The sequence below is a fragment of the Bufo gargarizans genome, chromosome 1 (assembly GCF_014858855.1).
Source record: "Bufo gargarizans isolate SCDJY-AF-19 chromosome 1, ASM1485885v1, whole genome shotgun sequence".
NCBI lineage: Eukaryota > Metazoa > Chordata > Amphibia > Anura > Bufonidae > Bufo > Bufo gargarizans.
The window spans coordinates 280531740-280553823 of record NC_058080.1 but is presented as its reverse complement, the minus strand read 5'-3'; the positions used below and the strand labels follow the sequence as shown (position 1 = coordinate 280553823).

General features: G+C 41.8%; 1 protein-coding gene across 2 annotated transcripts in view; it reads left to right on the top strand.

Moving 5' to 3' along the window:
* Nucleotides 1-22084, top strand: part of ARHGAP24 (Rho GTPase activating protein 24) — a 680670-nt gene that overhangs the window by 306934 nt on the left and 351652 nt on the right. For both annotated transcript variants that reach the window (XM_044304151.1, XM_044304143.1), the window contains one exon: nt 15966-16053. In XM_044304151.1, the coding sequence (XP_044160086.1) occupies nt 15966-16053 (88 nt within the window). The remainder of the gene's footprint in view (nt 1-15965; nt 16054-22084) is intronic.

Below are 22084 nucleotides of genomic sequence, written 5' to 3'. Positions count from 1 at the left end.
ATTTCAAATAGCTCTGATATAGCAGAAACCACTAAATTATGAAATTGCTAAATTGGGAATTGTATTTCAACCCAGAACAAAAAATGTGCTTTGACGGACACTAAATAACTTTCCCAGCCACAACAGGACAGCGGTAACGAGAGATTTAGCAGGATATAAATTTGAGGCCTAGTATTTAGGCGCTGGGTGACAGGTATGGGTTTAGTGACAGAATTAGACTTGGAAATACACAGTAGCGGGTGTGTGTGAAGTTATTCTGAATGACCCAATGTGCACCTTGAATATTATATACCCTTTTAGGGATAGATTTCAAATAGCTCTGATATAGCAGGAACCACTAAATTATGAAATTGCTAAATTGGGAATTGTATTTCAACCCAGAACAAAAAATGTGCTTTGACGGACACTAAATAACTTTCCCAGCCACAACAGGACAGCGGTAACGAGAGATTTAGCAGGATATAAATTTGAGGCCTAGTATTTAGGCGCTGGGTGACAGGTATGGGTTTAGTGACAGAATTAGACTTGGAAATACACAGTAGCGGGTGTGTGTGAAGTTATTCTGAATGACCCAATGTGCACCTTGAATATTATATACCCTTTTAGGGATAGATTTCAAATAGCTCTGATATAGCAGGAACCACTAAATTATGAAATTGCTAAATTGGGAATTGTACTTCAACCCAGAACAAAAAATGTGCTTTGACGGACACTAAATAACTTTCCCAGCCACAACAGGACAGCGGTAACGAGAGATTTAGCGGGATATAAATTTGAGGCCTAGTATTTAGGCGCTGGGTGACCGGTATGGATTTAGTGACAGAATTAGACTGGGATATGGCCAAAAAATAACCACACTATTGCTGGTTAAATGCACTTGGTGACGGGCGCAGCTTGCCCCTGATTTAGTATATGGCCAAAAAATGAACAGACTATTGCTGGTTAAATGCACTTGGTGTCACAGCTTGACGCACCACACTACTGAGGGTTAAATGCACTTGGTGACGGGCGCAGCTTGCCCCTGATGTAGTATATGGCCAAAAAATGAACAGACTATTGCTGGTTAAATGCACTTGGTGTGACAGCTTCACCCTGATGTAGGCTTTAGCCAAAAAACAACCACACCATTGAGGGTTAAATGCACTTGGTGACAGGCGCAGCTTGCCCCTGATTTAGTATATGGCCAAAAAAATGAACAGACTATTGCTGGTTAAATGCACTTGGTGTGACAGCTTCACCCTGATGTAGGCTTTAGCCAAAAAACAACCACACCATTGAGGGTTAAATGCACTTGGTCGCAGCTTGGATGCACTTGGTCGCAGCACCGCACAAGACACAAAATGGCCGCCGATCACCCCAGAAAAAAGTGACTGACAAACGGTCTGGGCAGCCTAAAAACAGTGAGTGAGCATTTGAATTTCAGCAGCTCAATGATGCACAGCTGCAGATCGATCGATTAATCAAGTGAAGTCCTTTGGAGGAGTTAATCTGCCTAATCTCGCCCTACTGTCGCATCCGCAACCTCTCCCTACGCTAATCAGAGCAGAGTGACGGGCGGCGCTATGTGACTCCAGCTTAAATAGAGGCTGGGTCACATGGTGCTCTGGCCAATCACAGCCATGCCAATAGTAGGCATGGCTGTGACGGCCTCTTGGGGCAAGTAGTATGACGCTTGTTGATTGGCTGCTTTGCAGCCTTTCAAAAAGCGCCAAGAAAGCGTCACAAAAGCGCCAAGAAAGCGACGAACACCGAACCCGAACCCGGACTTTTACGAAAATGTCCGGGTTCGGGTCCGTGTCACGGACACCCCAAAATTCGGTACGAACCCGAACTATACAGTTCGAGTTCGCTCATCCCTACTCATCTCGGCTGCACTGACCGGCATCCAGCCACCGGACCTGGCCAAAAAGGAGCCCGGATTTTGAGCAACGAACTGTTGGGCGTACAGGTTCGTCTGCTACACCATCAGATTTACCAGTGGGTCACTGAAAAAATGGCAAAAAAAGTCATATTCAGTGTAGCCCACTGTGGAAATCTGGATTTCTGATTGGCCTACAAAATCAGGAATAACAGGCTCGTATCGCTCTGGGGTACACCAGACAAGTTCACCGGCAGGGCGCTCCGGTGGATTTAACTGGTGGGCCGGAAAACTAGTGCGAGCCCCAGAGCTGCTTGTAACAGGGTGGGCCACAGGGTCCTAACATGGCGGTCCCCTTGCTCCGCCTGGCGTCGTCTCCGCCGCCTTGGGGGCTCATCATCATTGCTAGACGATGAGGAGGATGCTGATGACAACAGGAAAGTGGGGTCATCCTCGTCCTCACTGGGACTCTCGGAGTCGGAGGCAAGCTAGGCGTATGCCTCCTCGGCCGAGAACGTCCGGCTGGCCATAGGAGAGTGTGTGTCTGCGTGTGTATGTGCGTGTGTGTAAATCTTTATTTGGTGTGCGTGTGTGTGGGGGCACGGGTGTTCACAAACTCACCCTAGAACTAACAGAAAAAAAAAAAAAAATAACTAAAGAAAAGGGCCAAAAATGTGAAAAAAAATCAAAACCGCTGATCAACCGTCTGAAATTGATCAGCGGTGGGGTGTGCGATGCGCTCACAGTGGCCGGACGCTAAGAGTGCCTGCCACAGTCAGCGTACACAAAAAAAAAAGTAAAAAAAAAAAAACCTGCACCCCAAAAAAGTGGTGGGGGGGGCAGGGGGGCAAGCGGCAGCACCCCTGGGGGGTTTAGGGTCACACAGCGGATGCAATCAAAGTTTCACAAACTAACTTTCCCTTTATTTTCCCTGCCTAGCCCAACCTTTCCCTATACTTTCCCTCAGATGGGGGGTGCTGGGGCACAGATCGGGTCCTGGGGGGCACAGATGGGGGGATGCTGGCACTAATCCACGAGGTGCAGCAGCGCTCCTCTCTCCTCCGGCTCCGGGACACAAAAGGAGGATGACAGGAGCGCTGGCAACATTTGAATCTGCCGCCGGCCCGCCCACCAACCAATCAGAGGCGATCCTGAGAGGTGATGTCACCATCACAGCTCAGGATCGCAGGATGGTGATTGGTAGGGTAAAATCACACCACCATCACCATCCTGTTCCGGGTTATCGGGTCTTCAGAGACCCGAATAACCCGGAAACGCATAAAACCTCTGCAATCGCTGACATGGGGGGGTCACAGGACCCCCCGGCGCATTTAGCCTAGGTGCCTGTTCAATGATTTAGCTCCTTAGAATAGCTCATCAGTATTAAAATTTTGGAAAACCCCTTTAACTCTTTCTGGTGGGGATGGGAAAAACAGCAATATCACCATTGAGTTTTTATGTTAGAAATTTTGCAGCATTAATTTTTCTGAATAAATTACATGAAAAATGTATTCTCTGGGTCAGTTTGATTTTTCAGTAGTTTTTTTTATCCATTTTTTCCAGCAGACCTCCAATGAATATAGGGAGAGCAGGCATCAGCTTTAAGCTACGCTGATTATAAGCAGCCTGTGGTGAAGAAGGATTAGTGCAAAGTGCAAAAAACAAAAGGCAAAAAACAAAATTAGTCAGAAAATCCTATTGCGCAGGTCCTATTGCGCAGGAAAATTCTAAATCAAACACAATGCAACAGCACTCTGCATATACAAAATACATGATCACAAAATATATACAGTAAAGGAATGCTATACTCACTCTATAAATGAATGTATAGTGAGGATAGCACTAGTGTCAGACCATTTCAAGAACTCATCTCCAAGGCCAGAACTAATGATATAATAAATGCTATGCGCAAGGATGTGACACCTCTCCTTCAGATATGTTAACAGGTCTTGAGCTAATTTTTCTGTATTAGCTTTTCAAGTGGGTGTGTATGCTGTCCCTACCATTAGACTTTGCACATACCATATGCTACATACAGTATGCTAGAATGCTTCAGTGAGAATGCTTCCTTTTAGAGGCCTCATCAGTCTCTTTATTTGGAAACATTATTTCATGGGCCCAATTTGTTGTATTTTATGTTGTACTTTCTGCCACCTAAAGGACCTCTTCAAAGCCTTTTAAAGTACTTTCAATTATGGAGAACCCTTGTGATACAGGTTCTCAATGTAAACCAACACTTTATGTAAAAAAGACCAAGAAGGTCATTTATTAAGACCAGCGTTTTAGACACAGGTCTTAACAAAGCCCTGCACTGGCGGTGGAGGTGCCGGCCTCTCCATAACTTTGGCATATCCACTGCCGCTTCTAAATGTATGACAGCTTCCTTGATGTCTTACATTTAGACCATTTTCTAGGCCTAAACGAGGTGTAGAAAATGATAAATGAGATGGTTCTGCTGGCCGGGTTCCTTCCCCGCTCAGGTCACACCCAGTTTTTTAGACCTGGCGTGAGTAAGGAAAAGTCTCAGATTGTGGTGCAAAGAACCTTTGCGCCACAACCTGCACCAGAAATACGCCTAATATAGGCATATTTCTGGTTAGTAAATGACCCCCCAAATGTGGCAGGTGTACAGCTTTAAAAGCATGAAGTTAATAAAGTCAATGGCAAAATTAAGCCTTATATAATCTCTGAAGTCCATTCATGATGCTGCTTAGTCACCTGTTTCTTTCTGAAAACAAGGCCAGCGATTTCATGAAGGTGTTAGATGCGGCAACAATCTGGACAATTAATGCTGCAAATCAGAGCAAGATTCACTCATTAGCTGTTAGCGTTCATGTAACACAAAGATGCAGGTGTTCTTCCTACAGACGCAATTGACTCTTTGATTTTACATGAGTGACTTCATCTCTTCTGGCACATTTGTCCTGTAAGCTTAAGAGGATTCCAAATGCTGCATTAAGCATTTTGGCACAAATGGTGACAGCGATTGGGTGCCCTTTGGCACAATCTGAATTATGTGTAAAATGTGACAAATAGGCTATTAAAGACATGGACATGCCCTCAAGCATCTGATATTTTATTACAAAAGTAGGCATTGCACATTTCAAGCAATCTTAGATATAACATATGCAATTTTGAATGGAAGAAAATAAGGATATCAATGCTTGTCCTTTAAGAATTTAGTGCATCAATATCTGCATATACAAAAAATAGGCAATGTGATAAGAAATTGTATAGACTCAGTGATCTTTCTTGAAGTGCTTCTGTGAAGCTGTGTTCTTATATGTTTGAATGAGATAAAGGAGAGTCCAAAAGGATTTAAAGCTTGTTTTTCTCTGGAGTTCAGCCCAAGTAAGGAAGCAACTATTTTCATGATCTTGTGGTCATATAAATGCTGCAGATTGAATTGATCCGGGTATCATGAAGTAGAAAATGTATATCTTAAAGCGTATTCCTCCCAGAATGAATTATTCAAGGATGCAATTACAATGTTGGTACTAATGTATTAGTGTATTTGTTGCAATACTGTTTATTGACTGGAGCCACCAGCCACCAGAGAAGAAGCTGCTGCCTGAGCCTGAACTCATGGTGAAAGAGCTGCATAATGTTGTGTTCACATGCCTACAGCTAAATCTGTCAACTTAAAGGCTATGTTATGTGCATCTTTGGAGGCAATTTTTATAAATGATTGCATTTGACTAATTTCTGGCAAAAATCATATTTTCAATTGGCCTTTATTAAAAAATATTAAATGTTAACTGTTTTTCTAACTGTGTTATTGGTACTGTCCCTTTCACTTTGTGCTGGTCATCTAATAACCCGTATCTCTAAACTACTAAGAGGTCATAAACACTTATTTTAGTCACATTATTATCAGTATAATAAGGATTGAGCTTTAATGAGTGTTTATAAGGTCAGAAAGCAGAGATAACAAGCCCATCAGCTCCTCAACTGACAAAACAGAGAGAAAATCCACAGGCAGCTAGTAGAGCATATCAGCTCTGTACACTCAAATAAAAGGATTCCATATTGCTAATAAAGGCCAATTGAAAAAAATGATTTTCAGCTCAAAATAAGTACAATGTGTGAGGGATATGGATCATTATTTACTGGCAGCCATGATTTTCATCTGATTCACCTTTGTCAATGTACATGCAAAATAAGTTCTCACTTCAACTCTCTGCTTGTCAGATAGCAGAGGTAGTGAACTCCACAGAGGTTCTGGCTTCAAGGAGGCCACATGCGTACGAATTCACACCTCACCCAGTCAGCCAGGAACCAATTCATGTGACAGGAAGAAACTTTCAGCATGAGGTCTAAGCTATTCCCCAGTTCAATCAAATCTAGCAGACAGCATGGAACCAGTGATTTAGGACAAAGGAATTATGAATCGCCCGGCCATCACAGGCACAAACCGGATATATATTTGTGTCCCTGTGGCCACGATGAACAGACCCATGGTCTTAGTGTGGTGGTGGTGGGAGGCCAGGGAAGGGAGATATACATATCTCCCAAAAGAAACCCAATAATGGTTCCATGCTTGGACTCTAATTGTAGCCGGAACCCAGGTGGGTCTGTTGGTCCAAGAACCATCTCCCTGTGACCTCCTGGTCTCGAGCTATGGGCCCTAATGGGTTTTGTGGGTCCTTGGCTGCTAGCCCAGAAGAGGAGGAGGGGACCCTGCCCAGAGGCGGGGAGGGACCGGATACAGGTCAAAAGCCCATGCAAGCCAGCGGGCAGTGTCTTTCTATGAAAGGGGGTCACATTGTGCCATGTTTTTGGAGAGACCTGGAAACTGCTGACATCACTGTCCCCATGTGACCACAGCCAAGGACTATTACACCATCATAACCCAAAGGAACATTCATCTACCCGGTAACTGACTTGTACTCTGTGTAATACTGTTTGTACCTGTATTCATAACCTCAGACCACTGTATATATTCTTTGTGTATAGTGTGTTATCTAGTGTCCCCCTAAGGCGATTAAATTATAATTTAATCTTGTGCTGTCTTGTATCTGGATCACGAATCCCTACGTCAGTGTTTCGGCCTAGTTATAAGCTACCACGGGTTGGTTTCTCACCCTATATAATCTCGTTAGCGGACCGGGCTTATATCAAACAAGAAGCTGGTGGCAGTAAACACGGGCTGAGAAAGCGCTGTTTCACTGGGGCAGTGACCAGGCTCTCTCAGCTTGTTGCCTCTATGTGCCCGCGTGGACAGAAGGTGTCTGTGTAAACTGTACCAAGCTGACCTTACATGCTCCTCCGGTAGGGCGTATCGTCACGTCTTGGTAACCAGTGACCACACCGCATCTCATGAGCTTGACATAGTTGACGTCAAGCGGGCACAAGGGTTGCTTGTTTGCAGAATGTTCTATACAAATTGGAAATATCACAGAATATGCCAGCTCTTCTGGGGCAGCAATAATCTTCCTTCCTCCTTCTACTAAAATTTAGAGTCAAACAGAATAGAAATCCAAACCCAGTGAATAAAAGAGCTACTTCTTTTTCAAGAAAATCCCTCAACACTGTCTCCACCCTTGTTGGAAACATATTTTTTCTTTATGTCTTGCAGTTTTATGACACGTCCTTTTTTAACGCAAGCAGGCTAGGAGTACAATAAAAGAGGTTTAACGCTTGGTGACATTCACTTTCACATTTAAAATGCGTGACAAACTCAACACACGTATTCTTTATTTTGTCTGATATTCAGGTAACTATGGAGACTGGGTGAGAAGAGGTGACATCATACACTACTTCCAGGAGCTACGGGGAAATATTTTTTCTGTATCTTGCTGAAAATGGCCAATAATAATGGGCCTTAATAACTTTGTGATTATCTTTAAGATTTCTTTCATCAGGAGCTATGCTAAAAATAAGTGCCACCAATAAAATTAAGAATTGCTACTAGCCTTAGTCCATACATAATACCATTGGTATGCAAAAGTAGCCTCCAGCTCACCTGTACATTTTTTGTACCAGTCCGATTAGCGACCTTTTGTAATCCACAAAGTAAAAACCAGCACCGTTCTTAAAAGCTGTGACGATCCTTTATTCTCAAGTACAGCAAGCACATGCAAATAATCATGGCACCCCGACTGTAAATGAGTTTAATCATTATACATTTTTATAAACAGTGAGCTACAGTAGAACTGCTGGTATATTTTACTTGTGAAGCCAGGTACTTGGTACCATTGGTGTTCACATAGTACTTACCCTTCCTCCCCCGCAGGCGCCGTCTCCACTGCACCTCCACAAACTGCTAACTTTTTCACTGGATGTGGCCGCTTTACCTGTTCAGCTGCAAGTGCAGCGCAGATGGCGGCATCAGGGAAGAGAGGGTAAGTACTATGTGAAACGTCTTCCCTCCGCAGGTTAGTACCATGGACTAATTAGAGGAAATGTCGGACATTGGACCCTAGGAGGAGCAGCATTGAGGGAAGCACCATAACTGGCTCTGACTGAGACCTACAATGGACAGGCCACCTACTTGGGGCTGATGTTTACCCTATCAATAACGCACCAAAGCTTATCGTATCATTAATCATATATGGACACGGTGGACACCATTATCTGTATGGTGACGTATAGTCGGGAAGGCTTGTCTTGCAGGACAAACTGTGTCTATCTTATACACTGCGCTATCCCTGGACACAATACCTACCTTTTATTCATCTTATGCGTGACTTGGACTCACATGCCAGTGGATGCGATATTTACTCTTCCTCCCTCTCCTCCTATGAATACCATCTGATCCATTTTTTATTTCATTGCTGTCTGTGAGTCGACACCACTGAAAGTTGAACGGTTTCTAAGATCCAGTATATGGATACCCTAGTATATTTTGGGTCTCCATCCGTTCCACTTCTTTCAGTTTTTTATTATTTTTCATCTACCTATACTATATATATATATATATATATATATATATCAAATTATTTACCCCCTGATGATCCCACACCGTGGGGGAAACGCGTTGGGGTTGTGCTATTCAATTTTGTCTGTGATACCAGAGAATATCAAGATAGGGTGTCGTTTTTAACGAGTTAGTCTCATGCACTCTGTACCTATTGGTGAATTATACCACTAGGGCTGTATACAGTGTGCATATTTTGTTGTGTGTTTGGTCCATTTTGTCTGGATGTGCATTGGTCCACCATTAGTCTGATAACTATTAGCCCATTTTCAATAGGGCAATATAGGAGCTGCTAGCCTAGGATCGAGGACAGGGGGTCCCCACCATTAGGGGTCGCCCCTGGGCAGAGGGTCTAGCCTCAGGACATGCATTCAGGGAAAGTTCCCCTGTCAAGGTAATTAGTATGTCTTTTCATGGCGGATCCATGCACATCGGGACATTAGTGGATCTTTTCTGTTGTGGAATTATTATTAAAAGCACAATCTTTCTGTAAAGGGTTATTGCCTAGCTGGACTTTAGCTATGTCAATAACCCCCATTGTAAATAAGTTACCTCCAGGTAGTCCAAAGGCCAGATGATATACTCTGCTGCTCAATAAATAATTCACATTAGGCAGCACGGTGGCTCAGTGGTTAGCACTGGTGCCTTGCTGCACTCAGGTCCTAGGTTAAAATCTGACCGTGGACTATATCTGCATGGAGTTTGTATGTTCTCCCAATGTTTGCATGGGTTTCCTCTGGGGACTCTGGTTTTCTCCCACACTCCAAAAACATACTGATACCCTATCTCTCACATGGAGCAGATTACTTTACTTTATATGTTATAGCAGTGTTTTGCCATCTTTTACCCCAGCTCTAATATGTTTTAGACCAACGTCTCCCCAGCAGTGGTATGTGTCTGACTACTTTCCAGGCTCTGTATATGCCAAAAGACTTCATTCTCTCCGGTGTGCCAGATCACACTTATACCAGCTCTTTTATATGCAAGACAACTTCTTACCTCATATGCAAGACAAGATCTTACCCTGGTTTAATGTTTCTAACATCAACTGCCAGTCAGCCAAAAAATCATTGAAACTATTACCACCATATATTTCCAAATACATCAGTCAGTAAATAAAGAGTTGGTCAAATATCAGAAATACACATAATTTTTTCTTAGAGAGTTATCATTCACTACATCCCTCAACCTTTGACGCACTTGGATTCCTTGAGTATTGAAACCTCCCCGTGCTGGAAAAGCCTGAGGGTAAGACCAGACGGTGTGGTTGTGATGTGGTCATGCTGCAGTTAGGAACCTCTCAGGTCATTTCCCGATAGAAGTTAATGGGGAAATAGATTACTGAGACAGACTTTGCACTTTTACATCACACAGACTTTGACATACATGAATTCCTTGAGTATTTAAAGTGTAAATGCAACCTCCCTATGCTTGCTTGAGAAGCCTAAGGGTATGACCACATGATGTGGTTGTGTTGCAGTCATGATCCGGTTAGGAACACGTCATCTCAATTGAAGTCAATGGGGAAATAGGTTTCTGAGATAGATGTGGCACTTTTGAAATTGTGATGACTGCACCTTGACCACACGTAAAACATGTCCAGCCACTTGTGGCTGCTGATCTTATGGGTTATACAACTAAGTAGCTGCTTGCTGTGTGTTTTTAACAAATTTTACCGCATATCACTATTTGAGAAGTATTTTTGAGTAGTGGTTTCAGAGATAGCATAGATTACATATGTTCTTCTTATATAAATTCAAATGTATGAAGGCATTTTTCCTATGAATATGGTCTATCAAAGCTACGGTATATGAAATTCCATATATAATATCTTATTTTATTGGTCTATAAAAATGTTTGTCATTGAAAAACATCCAAAAACTATTTTGTCCTAAGCAAACATGAATCAAACCACCTGCCACAATTATTGCATCTGTTATGAACTTGGCAGAGATGGCAAAACCCAGATTCCAGCCACCTGTTGAGTCGGGAACAACTGGACTATGCACCCATGGTGAATGGAAAGAGTTATAGCTGACTATATACAGCCAGACATGACTTGAGCCTGTTATCTTTGGCATGCTCCATTCTTTATTTGTCGCTTAAAGTTAAAATGTTTGGATCGAAGCTGTATAATTTCTCTTTGGCTGTCATACTACCTAGTTATATTACCCTCAAATTCCACAGAGGAACAGAACTCAGGCCTGGCTCTATCCAACACTATAAAGCACTGCCAGTCAGTAGGTCATAGTATATGGTCTAATAGGTGGGAGCTACATTAGCAGATGGTTTGGAATTTAAGGTATTGCATGTAAAAACTAGCTGAATGTATACATGATGCATCTAATGACTGGTGCTGTTTAGTATAAGACTTTTTATGTATAAACTTTCTTCAGGTTAAGATAAACTAGTATTTCTTGCTCAATCCCACGTACTGTCAAAATTCCCCTAGTTTAAAGGGAACCTGTAACCATGAAAACGCAGTACAATTTGCACTCAGCAGCTTATAGAGTAGAAGGAGCTGAGCTGGTTGATATAGATTTGTCAGTGGGAAAAGATTTTCTATAACTTTTATTTCATTCATCTAAATCTCTGCTTATTCCTAGCTACGGAGTAACGTGGATGGTCCTAATTGGTGACTCACAGCTATCTGTGTAAGAAAAATCACATAGGGAAGACTGTCAATTACTAATTAGGAACACACACATGACTCTTTAGCTCAGAATGAGCAGAGATTTAGATGAATCAACTACGAGTTATAGAAAATCCTTTCCCACAAACCTATATACTAATCTGCTCAGCTCCTCCTGCTCTATAACCTGCTGCCTGCAGGTTGTACAGCATTTTTATGGTGACAGGTGGGTTCCTGGGTATGATGCAGGTTAGAGAAAATAACTGTTGCATAGAGGATATTCTGAGGAGTTTGTAGAAATAAAAAAATAATAGCAGTATAAATGGTTTCTAAGATAAGCAAAATGTTGGACAGATTCAGCTATCCATATTATGGAAAGAAATAACAATGAAAATTGTGGAGCATCTTACATAACCTAGGGTGCCATGTCTCGGTTATTTCTCCTAGAAATGCATGAGTAAATTGATAACTGGGTGGTACCAGTGGGGAAGAGGGTCCCTACACACTCTGACACTGACCAATCAGTGCTGACAGTGCCAGAGAGTGACAGCTCCTCTTTAAACCATTGCCTTTTTAAAAGAGCCTTGCAGATTTTATATAAGTGATTCGTTTTTGAGTGATATATAGACCACCTGATCAAGTTAAAGAACTAGATGATCTACTAGTTGAAGAAATAGCTAAAATGACAATGAAAGGAGAAGTTATCATTATGGGAGATTTCAATCTTCCAGATATAAACTGGAAAACCAAAATAGCAAGTTCTACCAGGAGTACAGATATTCTAAATTCCCTACTGGGGTTATCCCTACAACAAATGGTTGAGGAGCCAACCCGGAGGGAGGCCATTTTGGATTTGATATTCACAAATGGGGATTCGGTATATGATGTCATTGTAGGCGAAACCTTGGGATCTAGTGATCACCAGTCAGTGTGGTTTAATATAAGAACTGTGAAAGAGTCCCACCACACAAAAACAAAAGTTTTAGATTTTAGAAAAACAGACTTTTCAAAAATGAAATTAGTCATAAATGAGTCCTTATCAGACTGGAACGGATTACATGGAGTCCAGGAGAAATGGGACTACTTAAAAGGTGCATTATTGAAGGCAACAGAAAATTGCATTAGACTTGTCAGTAAAAGCAAAAAAAGGAAGAGACCACTGTGGTACTCAGCAGAAGTGGCCCAAATCATTAAAAATAAAAAGCTAGCATTTTGTAATTATAAAAAAAACCAGAGCAATGAAGATAAGGAAATCTACAAGATTAGGCAGAAAGAGGCCAAGCAAGTTATAAGAACTTCTAAAGCTCAGGCAGAAGAAAAACTAGCTCAGTCTATGAAAAAAGGGGATAAGACATTCTTCAGATATATAAATGAAAAAAGGAAATTAAAACAAGGAATAACTAAATTAAAAATAAAGGACGGAAGGTATGTAGAAGAGAATAAAGGGCTAGCCGACTGCCTTAATGAATACTTCTGTTCAGTTTTTACAAAAGAAAAAGAAGGAGAAGGACCTCCACTAGAACGGATGACTATTAAATCGTTTGATGCATGTGTCTTTACAGAGGAAGATGTTCTAAGTTTGCTGTCTAAAGTGAAGACAAATAAGTCACAGGGGCCTGATGAGATACACCCAAAATTATTAAAAGAGCTTAGTGGTGAGCTGGCAAAACCGTTAACAGATTTATTTAACCAATCATTAGTAACAGGAGTCGTCCCGGAAGATTGGAAATTGGCAAATGTCGTGCCCATTCACAAGAAAGGTAGTAAGGAGGAATCGAGCAACTATAGACCAGTGAGTCTGACATCAATAGTAGGCAAATTAATGGAAACCCTATTAAAGGATAGGATTGTGGAACATCTAAAATCCCATGGATTGCAAGATGAAAAACAGCATGGGTTTACTTCAGGGAGATCATGTCAAACAAATCTTATAGATTTTTTTGACTGGGTGACTAAAATAATAGACGGTGGAGGTGCAGTAGACATCGCATATCTAGATTTTAGTAAGGCTTTTGACACTGTCCCACATAGAAGACTTATCAATAAACTGCAGTCATTGAGCATGGACTCCCATATTGTTGAGTGGATTAGGCAGTGGCTGAGTGACAGACAACAGAGGGTTGTAGTCAATGGAGAACATTCAAAACAAGGTCATGTTACCAGTGGGATTCCACAGGGATCTGTACTGGGACCAATTTTGTTTAATATCTTCATAAGTGATATTGCAAAAGGCCTCGATGGTAAGGTTTGTCTTTTTGCTGATGACACAAAGATATGTAACAGGGTTGATGTTCCTGGAGGGAAACGCCAAATGGAAAAGGATTTAGGAAAACTAGAAGAATGGTCAGAACTCTGGCAACTGAAATTTAATGTGGATAAGTGCAAGATAATGCACCTGGGGCGTAAAAACCCAAGGGCAGAATATAGAATATTTGACACAGTCCTGACCTCAGTATCTGAGGAAAGGGATTTAGGAGTAATTATTTCAGAAGACTTAAAGGTGGGAAGACAATGTAATAAAGCAGCACGAAATGCCAGCAGAATGCTTGGATGTATAGGGAGAAGTATAAGCAGTAGAAAGAGTGAAGTGCTTATGCCGCTGTACAGATCACTGGTGAGACCTCACTTGGAGTATTGTGCGCAGTACTGGAGGCCGTATCTCCAGAAGGATATAGATACTCTAGAGAGAGTTCAGAGAAGAGCTACTAAACTGGTCCATGGATTGCAGGATAAAACTTACCAGGAAAGGTTAAAAGACCTTAATATGTATAGCTTGGAAGAAAGAAGAGACCGAGGGGATATGATAGAAACTTTTAAATACATAAAGGGAATCAACTCGGTAAAGGAGGAGAGCATATTTAAAAGAAGAAAAACTACCACAAGAGGACACAGTTTTAAATTAGAGGGGCAAAGGTTTAAAAGTAATATAAGGAAGTATTACTTTACTGAGAGAGTAGTGGATGCATGGAATAGCCTTCCTGCAGAAGTGGTAGCGGCAAATACAGTGAAGGAGTTTAAGCATGCATGGGATAGGCATAAGGCTATCCTTCATATAAGATAGGGCCAGGGACTATTCATAGGATTCAGATATATTGGGCAGACTAGATGGGCCAAATGGTTCTTATCTGCCGACACATTCTATGTTTCTATGTTTCTAGTAACTCTTTAAATATTTAATGTTATTTTATTATCAAGTCTTTGGGTTGCAGGTAGGCTTGAGAAAATCGGGTTCAGATGCTCTACCCAAATCCGGTTCCTTTGAAAACTTTGTTTACAATATCTCCTCCGTAGTGCGCTAAAAATTTATAGGCTCCGCTGAGTTCCTTGAAAATCTTGCTGCAAATAACGCAAGAAGAAGCAAGTCTATGAAGTTCCACTTTGGTTAGGCACATATAAATTATATAAATGACAGTTTTAAAATTTCATAAACGAAGCTGAGCTCAGCTTTGAATTTTGAAACAGTAATTTATGCTTAGAACTGAAGTGTAACGTCATACGTGACGGAGCAAATCTCGCGTTATTTGCAGCAAGATTTTCAAGGCCTCAGCGGAGCCCATACAGTTTAGTGCATTACGGTGGAGATATTGTAAACAAAGTTTTCAAACTAGTCGGGTTCGGATAGAGCAATCCAAACCTGATTCGCTCAACGCTAGTTGCAGGCATAGGCCACACGTTCAGGTTGCAGCTTTAAAAACAAAAAATCAGGAGTGAATCATAACAGGAGAGAAAGTATAAAGGACAGAATTCACTCCTGATTTTGGCTTCCAAAACTGCACCAGGAAACCAGATTGTGTGGTTGTACCATAAGGCTAGGGTTCCACAGCAATATTGCATCACCAAGGAATAATACAAATAGCAGGATTACAGTAGCTGTGGCCTGACCTTAAAATTGTCTGTATTGGACAGACAGGACAATTGGAGGACACAGAATATATTAAGTTGCATGTACACCTAGGGTGCTCTCAAAATGTATGTGGCAAAAGTAGATCACTGTTTCTTTTGCAGTGGATGTGGTATGAATAAAAAAATTAAAAGAGGGGGGGAACCTTTCCTGATAGAATATAGTCAGAAGAAGGTGTACTCTCTAATGCCTCCTGCAGAACAAGGACAACCCACCTACAGTCTAAAAGGATTTAGGGGTAAGGCTAAGCAGTAGGTAAAAAATATAGAGGAGATTTTTTAAAATTGGTGTAAAAGAAATGCTCTTAGAAACCAATCAAATTCCATCTTTCATTGCTCAGAGCTTCTTTGGAAAATGAAAGGTGGAATCTGATTGGTTGCTGGGGGCAACTAAGCCAGTTTTCCTTTTCACCAGTTCTGGTAAATTTACTCCACTCTGTAAAGCATATACTGTACATATACTATATGCAGGCCAATGATATTTACATTTTAGAAGTTCTTGAAGCGCTTTTTTGAAATTGAAAGCTCAGTGTCAGAGAACTCATTGTTTTCCATTCCCTAGCCTTTGAGTTTCAAATGAATATTTATCATCAGGTATGGAATGGTCCCCAGTATAATTCTCCATAATTTACAATGTATTTACATTTTCTTTTCAGGGCACTATATTTCTTCCTGGAAACAGAGTGGTCGAGCATCCATGTAATGAGGAAAGCCCAGGGAAATTCTTATTTGAAGTGGTTCCAGGTAAGGCCTTGTTCAAAAAATATCCAATATTACTTTTTGAAGTTCTAGATCAGGGATGCTCAACCTGCGTTTCTCCAGCTGTTGCAAAACTACAACTCTTTAGCATACACAGACAGCCTACAGCTATCTTCTTACTGCAGGGCATGGTGGAAGTTGTAGTTTTACAAAAGCTGGAGGTCCACAGGTTGGGCATTCCTGTTTTAGATTACTTATAATAATTGGTTTAGAGATTATTCTGCCTGTGCATGTTAGGAACAGCTTATTAATAGTTTTTTCCAGGATTTTTTAACCGATGACCTATCCTACATAGTTAATATGGCAGAAAAAAACATAAGTCCATCAAGTTCAAACAAGGGATAGGTGGGGACGTGAATCCCAGAAGTAAGTGGGATCAGCTGTTTGAGAAGGTAGCGGTGTTCATGTGAGGGCCAATGCCTTCTCTGTGCTTACCAAGCACAGCGCCGTACATTGTATAGTAGCTGTGCTTGGTATCGTGCTCAGTCCCATTCACTTCTATGGGGTCGAGCTGCGCCTATTCCACTTGACACATGAATGTGTCATCACTGGCCAAGGAAAAGCAGAAAAGCAGCCTTCTCATATAGCTGATCAGAGGGGGACCTGGGTGTCAAACCCCCACCGATCAGATACTGATGACCTTTCCAGAGTCATCAGTATAAAAAGCTCAGAAAACCCTTTAAGGATCATTTCTATCTATCCGATCAGAATTTCTTTATGCCTTTTTCTAATTCTTCCATATGGAACTTTTGTCAGGTTATACTTCTAATGGATGCATTTATATTACCCACCCAATGGATGTAAAGATATTGCAAGCGCCAACTTTACAGATGGTACGTTACTCTTTCTGGGCAAATAGTGTAGCATGGCATTCTGATACACCTTTTTTAATTGCATATTTTTATTCAAGTTTTTTTTTGTAATCCTAAAATGAATCAATAATGAACACCCTACAGAGCAACCTCCACTGCTCTACCCCCCAAAATAAATATAACAGTTCAAGCATGCAAGTCCATGTGCAAAGCAAACTTGTTGCATTGCCGGTGTCTAGAGCAGATCAAGGAGTTAGAGCCACCTGAAACATAATATGTTTGTAACAAATGATAAGTGTTAAAACCATATGATCCAACATGACACACTACTAAAATAAAGTCAGTGGCTGTTTTGACCACTACACAAACCATTAAATTGTGTGGGTCCTCAGGGATCAAGAAAGCCCACTGCTGCCCCTGGCAGCTGGGTCTCCCTGGCAGTGGCACCTCTTAGAATGGCATCCACATTCTCAGGACATGGCAGTTAAATAGAATAGTGAAGCAGTGAGATGTCAGCTTTTTGCTCCACCATTCACTCTGCAATCAGTGGTTTGCTGAAAGCCGGCATGATGAAGCGACGTTTTCACATCTGCTGCCCCTACCTACTGGACAGACCAGATCAGATCTTCATGTAGAGATCTGCTCCATTAATTGTAGGAATGTGGGCTAGGTGAATATGCCCTATATGGGGGTGGAGAGGATTGCATTCAGAGGCCATTATACTGTTTGAGGGCCACATGTAGGGGGCATTAAACTGTATGAGAAGCACATGGTGGGGCATTGTATAGTATAATAGCCCCTATATGTGCTCCTCATACAGTATAGTGCCCTCTACATGTTCCCCTCAAACAGTATAATGTCCTCAACATGTGCCCCTCATACAGTATAATTTGTACATACATGTGACAGGTATCCCTAGCTAAAACTTTGCTTGGGCCCCTAGAAATTCCAAACTGGACCCTGAATAACGTAACATATTGTCAGATTGTGGCTTGTTACATCTGTACAGCATACCCTTGACTATCTGTTTGCATGGATAGTGTCAGATGACAAACATTTCCAGTCTAATAGGGGTGAAAATGTCACCACATATGTGTGTGGTTCTGTTTACTAAAGTCTAAGGGAGCCACTGAGTTGGCTGTCTCCGTAACTCCCATATGTTGCCTCACACATCTCTCTTCTGTGTGGCTGGGACCTCAAATGGGATCCCAGAGGTGGGATAGGAGCTCCTACCAAATATTTTATTTACGGGACTAAACCAACCTGTCACACCGGTGACAGGTTTTAGACGGTCTGAAAGATTATCTGCACATTAGTGATCTGACAGCCTCTTTTGGTTTTGGTTTCACTTTGTCTGTGTGTTGCTTGTATGTCTACACCTCCTGTTCAGGTGTGGATCATGTGACCTTTACCTCCCCCTATTTAGTCTGACTTTACCCATCACTCCTTGCTCTGGATAGCTTCATTTGGTTTTTGGAAGAGCTGGAGTGTGGTTCTAGTTGAAGTCCTGTTCATCCATCATCCATCAGCCTCAGAAGTTCTGTTCCGATTGTTGTATTTTGTATTCCCCCCCACATTTGTTGTTTACTAGGCCTCAGCGAGACGCTTGTTCCTTCACCAGGGAAGGAGCGGGTTGTCTCTGCCATGTCATTACCATTAGGGCATCCGAGGGCCACCAGGGTTTTCTAGGTTCCTGTGTATGGGCATCTCTACCATGGAGAGGTGCCCATAGGAGTTAGGGCCAGGAGCAGGGTTTTATAGGTGGTGACCCTTTTCCTTCCCTAGCGGTGAGACCTAGTGTCTTTTTCCCTTACTTCTTATTGTCTTTTGGTGTTCTCCCCTACTACATCCATGACACAACCTCAGTCCAGCCCTGAAGGGATCTTGATAAAGGCCAATACAGAATCACATTAAATATGCCCCAATGTCCAAACCTACTATAAGGAGTTTCCATTATATTATATACAAGAATCTGTTGGGTTATCGTCCAGTAGTATTATAGAGATGGATTGCTTCATGTCTTCCTGCAAGTATGCGTCTGTTCTTGTGTTTTCTTGGGTTTTATATTAATTTCACTTAAATTGTTACAAGATGCTAAACAGTCAGTTTTCTTGCTTCATAATCCTGTGGGCAGCAATATTTTTTTTTGGCAGTCCATAATGCATGCAAATAATTTGGAGAATGTATGTAGGAGAGACTGAGTGAGTCTGTATCTTTGAAATAGGGATGAGACTTGTGATGAATTGAAATGATCTGCTGAAATACAACTCAAAGGAAATTCTGACTTGTTCTCATGTTCCAGATTCTTCTGTGAGAAATAGATTTAACACATATTCTTTTGTATAATAATTGCAGAGGAAAGCAATCAGCCACATAATTTACAGACCATAATTTGGAAACACGCTCATCCCTAGCGTGTAAGAGTGAATCTGTTTTAATAATCTTTGTTTCCGTAAATCTGGCATCCAAAGTTTGTGAACTTTTAACTGTTAGGATAATGCGTTTTGACCTTTGGTACAATCAAAATTTCCAATCCATAAAGTCGTGGGAAAGCAGAACATGAATTATCCTGCAACACAGTACTGCAGCTTTCCATTAGAAAAAAACAATTGTAATACAGCGTAAAAAAAAAAGTAAGCAATGGTAGTACAAATCTAAACCAATGCATGATAAACCCAGTGGCAAGACTCACTCACCACGTCCAAAGCACGTTTTGCCAATAGCTTCTTTATCTGTGTTGTGTCTTGGCTTGTTTGTCTTTAATATGGCATTCTAATACAGATGTTTTTTTTTTGCTTGTATTTTGTTGTCTAGCACTGTTCTGTTTTCAGGGATACACTAATTTTTGGTTCAGAATTGCCCATTATTTCTACTAGGGGATTTTTTTTGGTTTATGTATACATAGATAGCTATCAGTCACTGATAGTTGTACATGGCAGAGGTGGTATCAGTGATTGATAGCATTCTCTGTGTAAGTGTATATATATAGATAGCTGTCAGTCACTGATAGTTGTACATGGGGACGTGTTATCAGTGATTAATAGCATTCTGTGTGCAAGTGTGTATACATAGATAGCTGTCAGTCACTCATAGTTGTACATGGGGACGTGTTATCAGTGATTGATAGCATTCTGTGTGCAAGTGTGTATACATAGATAGCTGTCAGTCACTGATAGTTGTACACGAGGAGGTGTTATCAGTGATTGATAGCCTTCTCTGTGTAAGTGTGTAAACAGAGATAGCTGTCAGTCACTGATAGATGTACCCAGGGGAGGTGTTATCAGAGATTGATAGCATTCTCTGTGTAAGTGTGTATACATAGATTGCTGTCAGTCACTGATAGTTGTACACGGCAGGTGTTATCAGTGATAACATTCTCTGTGTAAGTGTGTATACATAGATAGCTGTCAGTCACTGATAGTTGTACACAGGGCAGGTGTTATCAGTGATTGATAGAATTCTCTGTGTAAGTGTGTATACAGAGATAGCTGTCAGTCACTGATAGTTGTACACAGGGCAGGTGTTATCAGTGATTGATAGAAATCTCTGTGTAAGTGTGTATACAGAGATAGCTGTCAGTCACTGATAGATGTACCCAGGGGAGGTGTTATCAGAGATTGATAGCATTCTCTGTGTAAGTGTGTATACATAGATTGCTGTCAGACACTGATAGTTGTACACAAGGGATGTATTATCAGTGATTGATAGCATTCTCTGTGTAAGTGTATATACATAGATAGCTGTCAGTCACTGATAGTTGTACACGGGAGAGGTGTTATCAGTGCTTGATGGCATTCTCTGTGTAAGGACCCGTTGACGCGAACGTATCGGTTCCGTTGCTGTATTGCGGACTGCACATAAATGGACACCATTCCGTGTTTATTCTGCATCACTGATAGCTCTACACAGGGGGGTTGTTATCAGTGATTGATAGCATTCGCAGTGTAAGTGTGTATACATAGATAGCTGCGAGTCACTGACTACTGTACATGAGGGAAGTGTTATCAGTGATTGATAGCATTCTCTGTGTAAGTGTCACGGCTGAGGATGGGGAAAACCCTCAGCCGTGCGATGTCAGAAGATGTTATTGGCTGCTCAGCCAGGATGACAAAATTAGGGAGGAGGTCACCTCCTATCGCGTCCCTAACCTGACCCTGACTCCTAACCATATGAGCCAACCCTGATGGTGGGAGGGCTCATACACCAGAACCTAATAGTCCCTGCTAGCCCTCAGGGTGGCCCTGAACTAGGAGCAGGGTAAGACGACCTGTTCCTCCCAGGCACGGAGGAACAGGAGTCTCACTGGCCAAGCTGCAAGGAAAAGGGGTACAAAAACAGACCCATGGATATGGCAGGTGAACTGCACTAGTTCCACCTACCTCCCACAGCCTTTATGACTGGATCCCTGTGCTGACACGCTGATGTCCACACCATACTTAAATGGACACAGCCAACACACATACACACACAGGAACCCAGATCCATAGCTGCATTAAATAACAAAAGGAATACAACATCAACTGAACATATAAACATCTATGACCACAAGGGTGGCCCCCACTGGCAGATGGTAAACCACCAGGAGGATGACTCCAGCAAGCATGACTGAAGTACCCCTCAGATACTGGCAACAGCTAGGAGCTAAATAGCCCCAAGTAGCCACACCCACACTCAGACACACCCAGTGCACACACACTAGGAAGGAAGTTAACCCTTCCAACACCAGGAAAGAGAAGACAGCAACTTAAAGGGGAATACACACACAATAAACCCCGTGCACACCAGACAAGGAAAGTGCACACATATAAACACACGTTGCCAAGTGCAACCGCATGCACAACATAGCAAGCTGCCTCGCAACAGCTCAGGCTGCTATGCTGCCACATAAATAATGCTGCCAGCGGCAACCACAGGTGAGGCAACATACTACAGCCCTCACCTGTGATTAAAAACCAGACCTAGACCGCATGCAACTGCATGCGGTTACAGGAGTCACGACAATGACCATGGTCGTGACAGAAAGTGTGTATACAGAGATAGCTGTCAGTCACTGTTAGTTGTACACAGGGAAAGTGTTATAAATGATTTATAGCATTCCCTCTGTTAGTGTGTATACAGAAATAACTGTCAGTCACTGACAACTGTATATGATAGAAGTGTTATCAATGATTGGTAGCATTCTCTGTGTAAGTGTGTATACATAG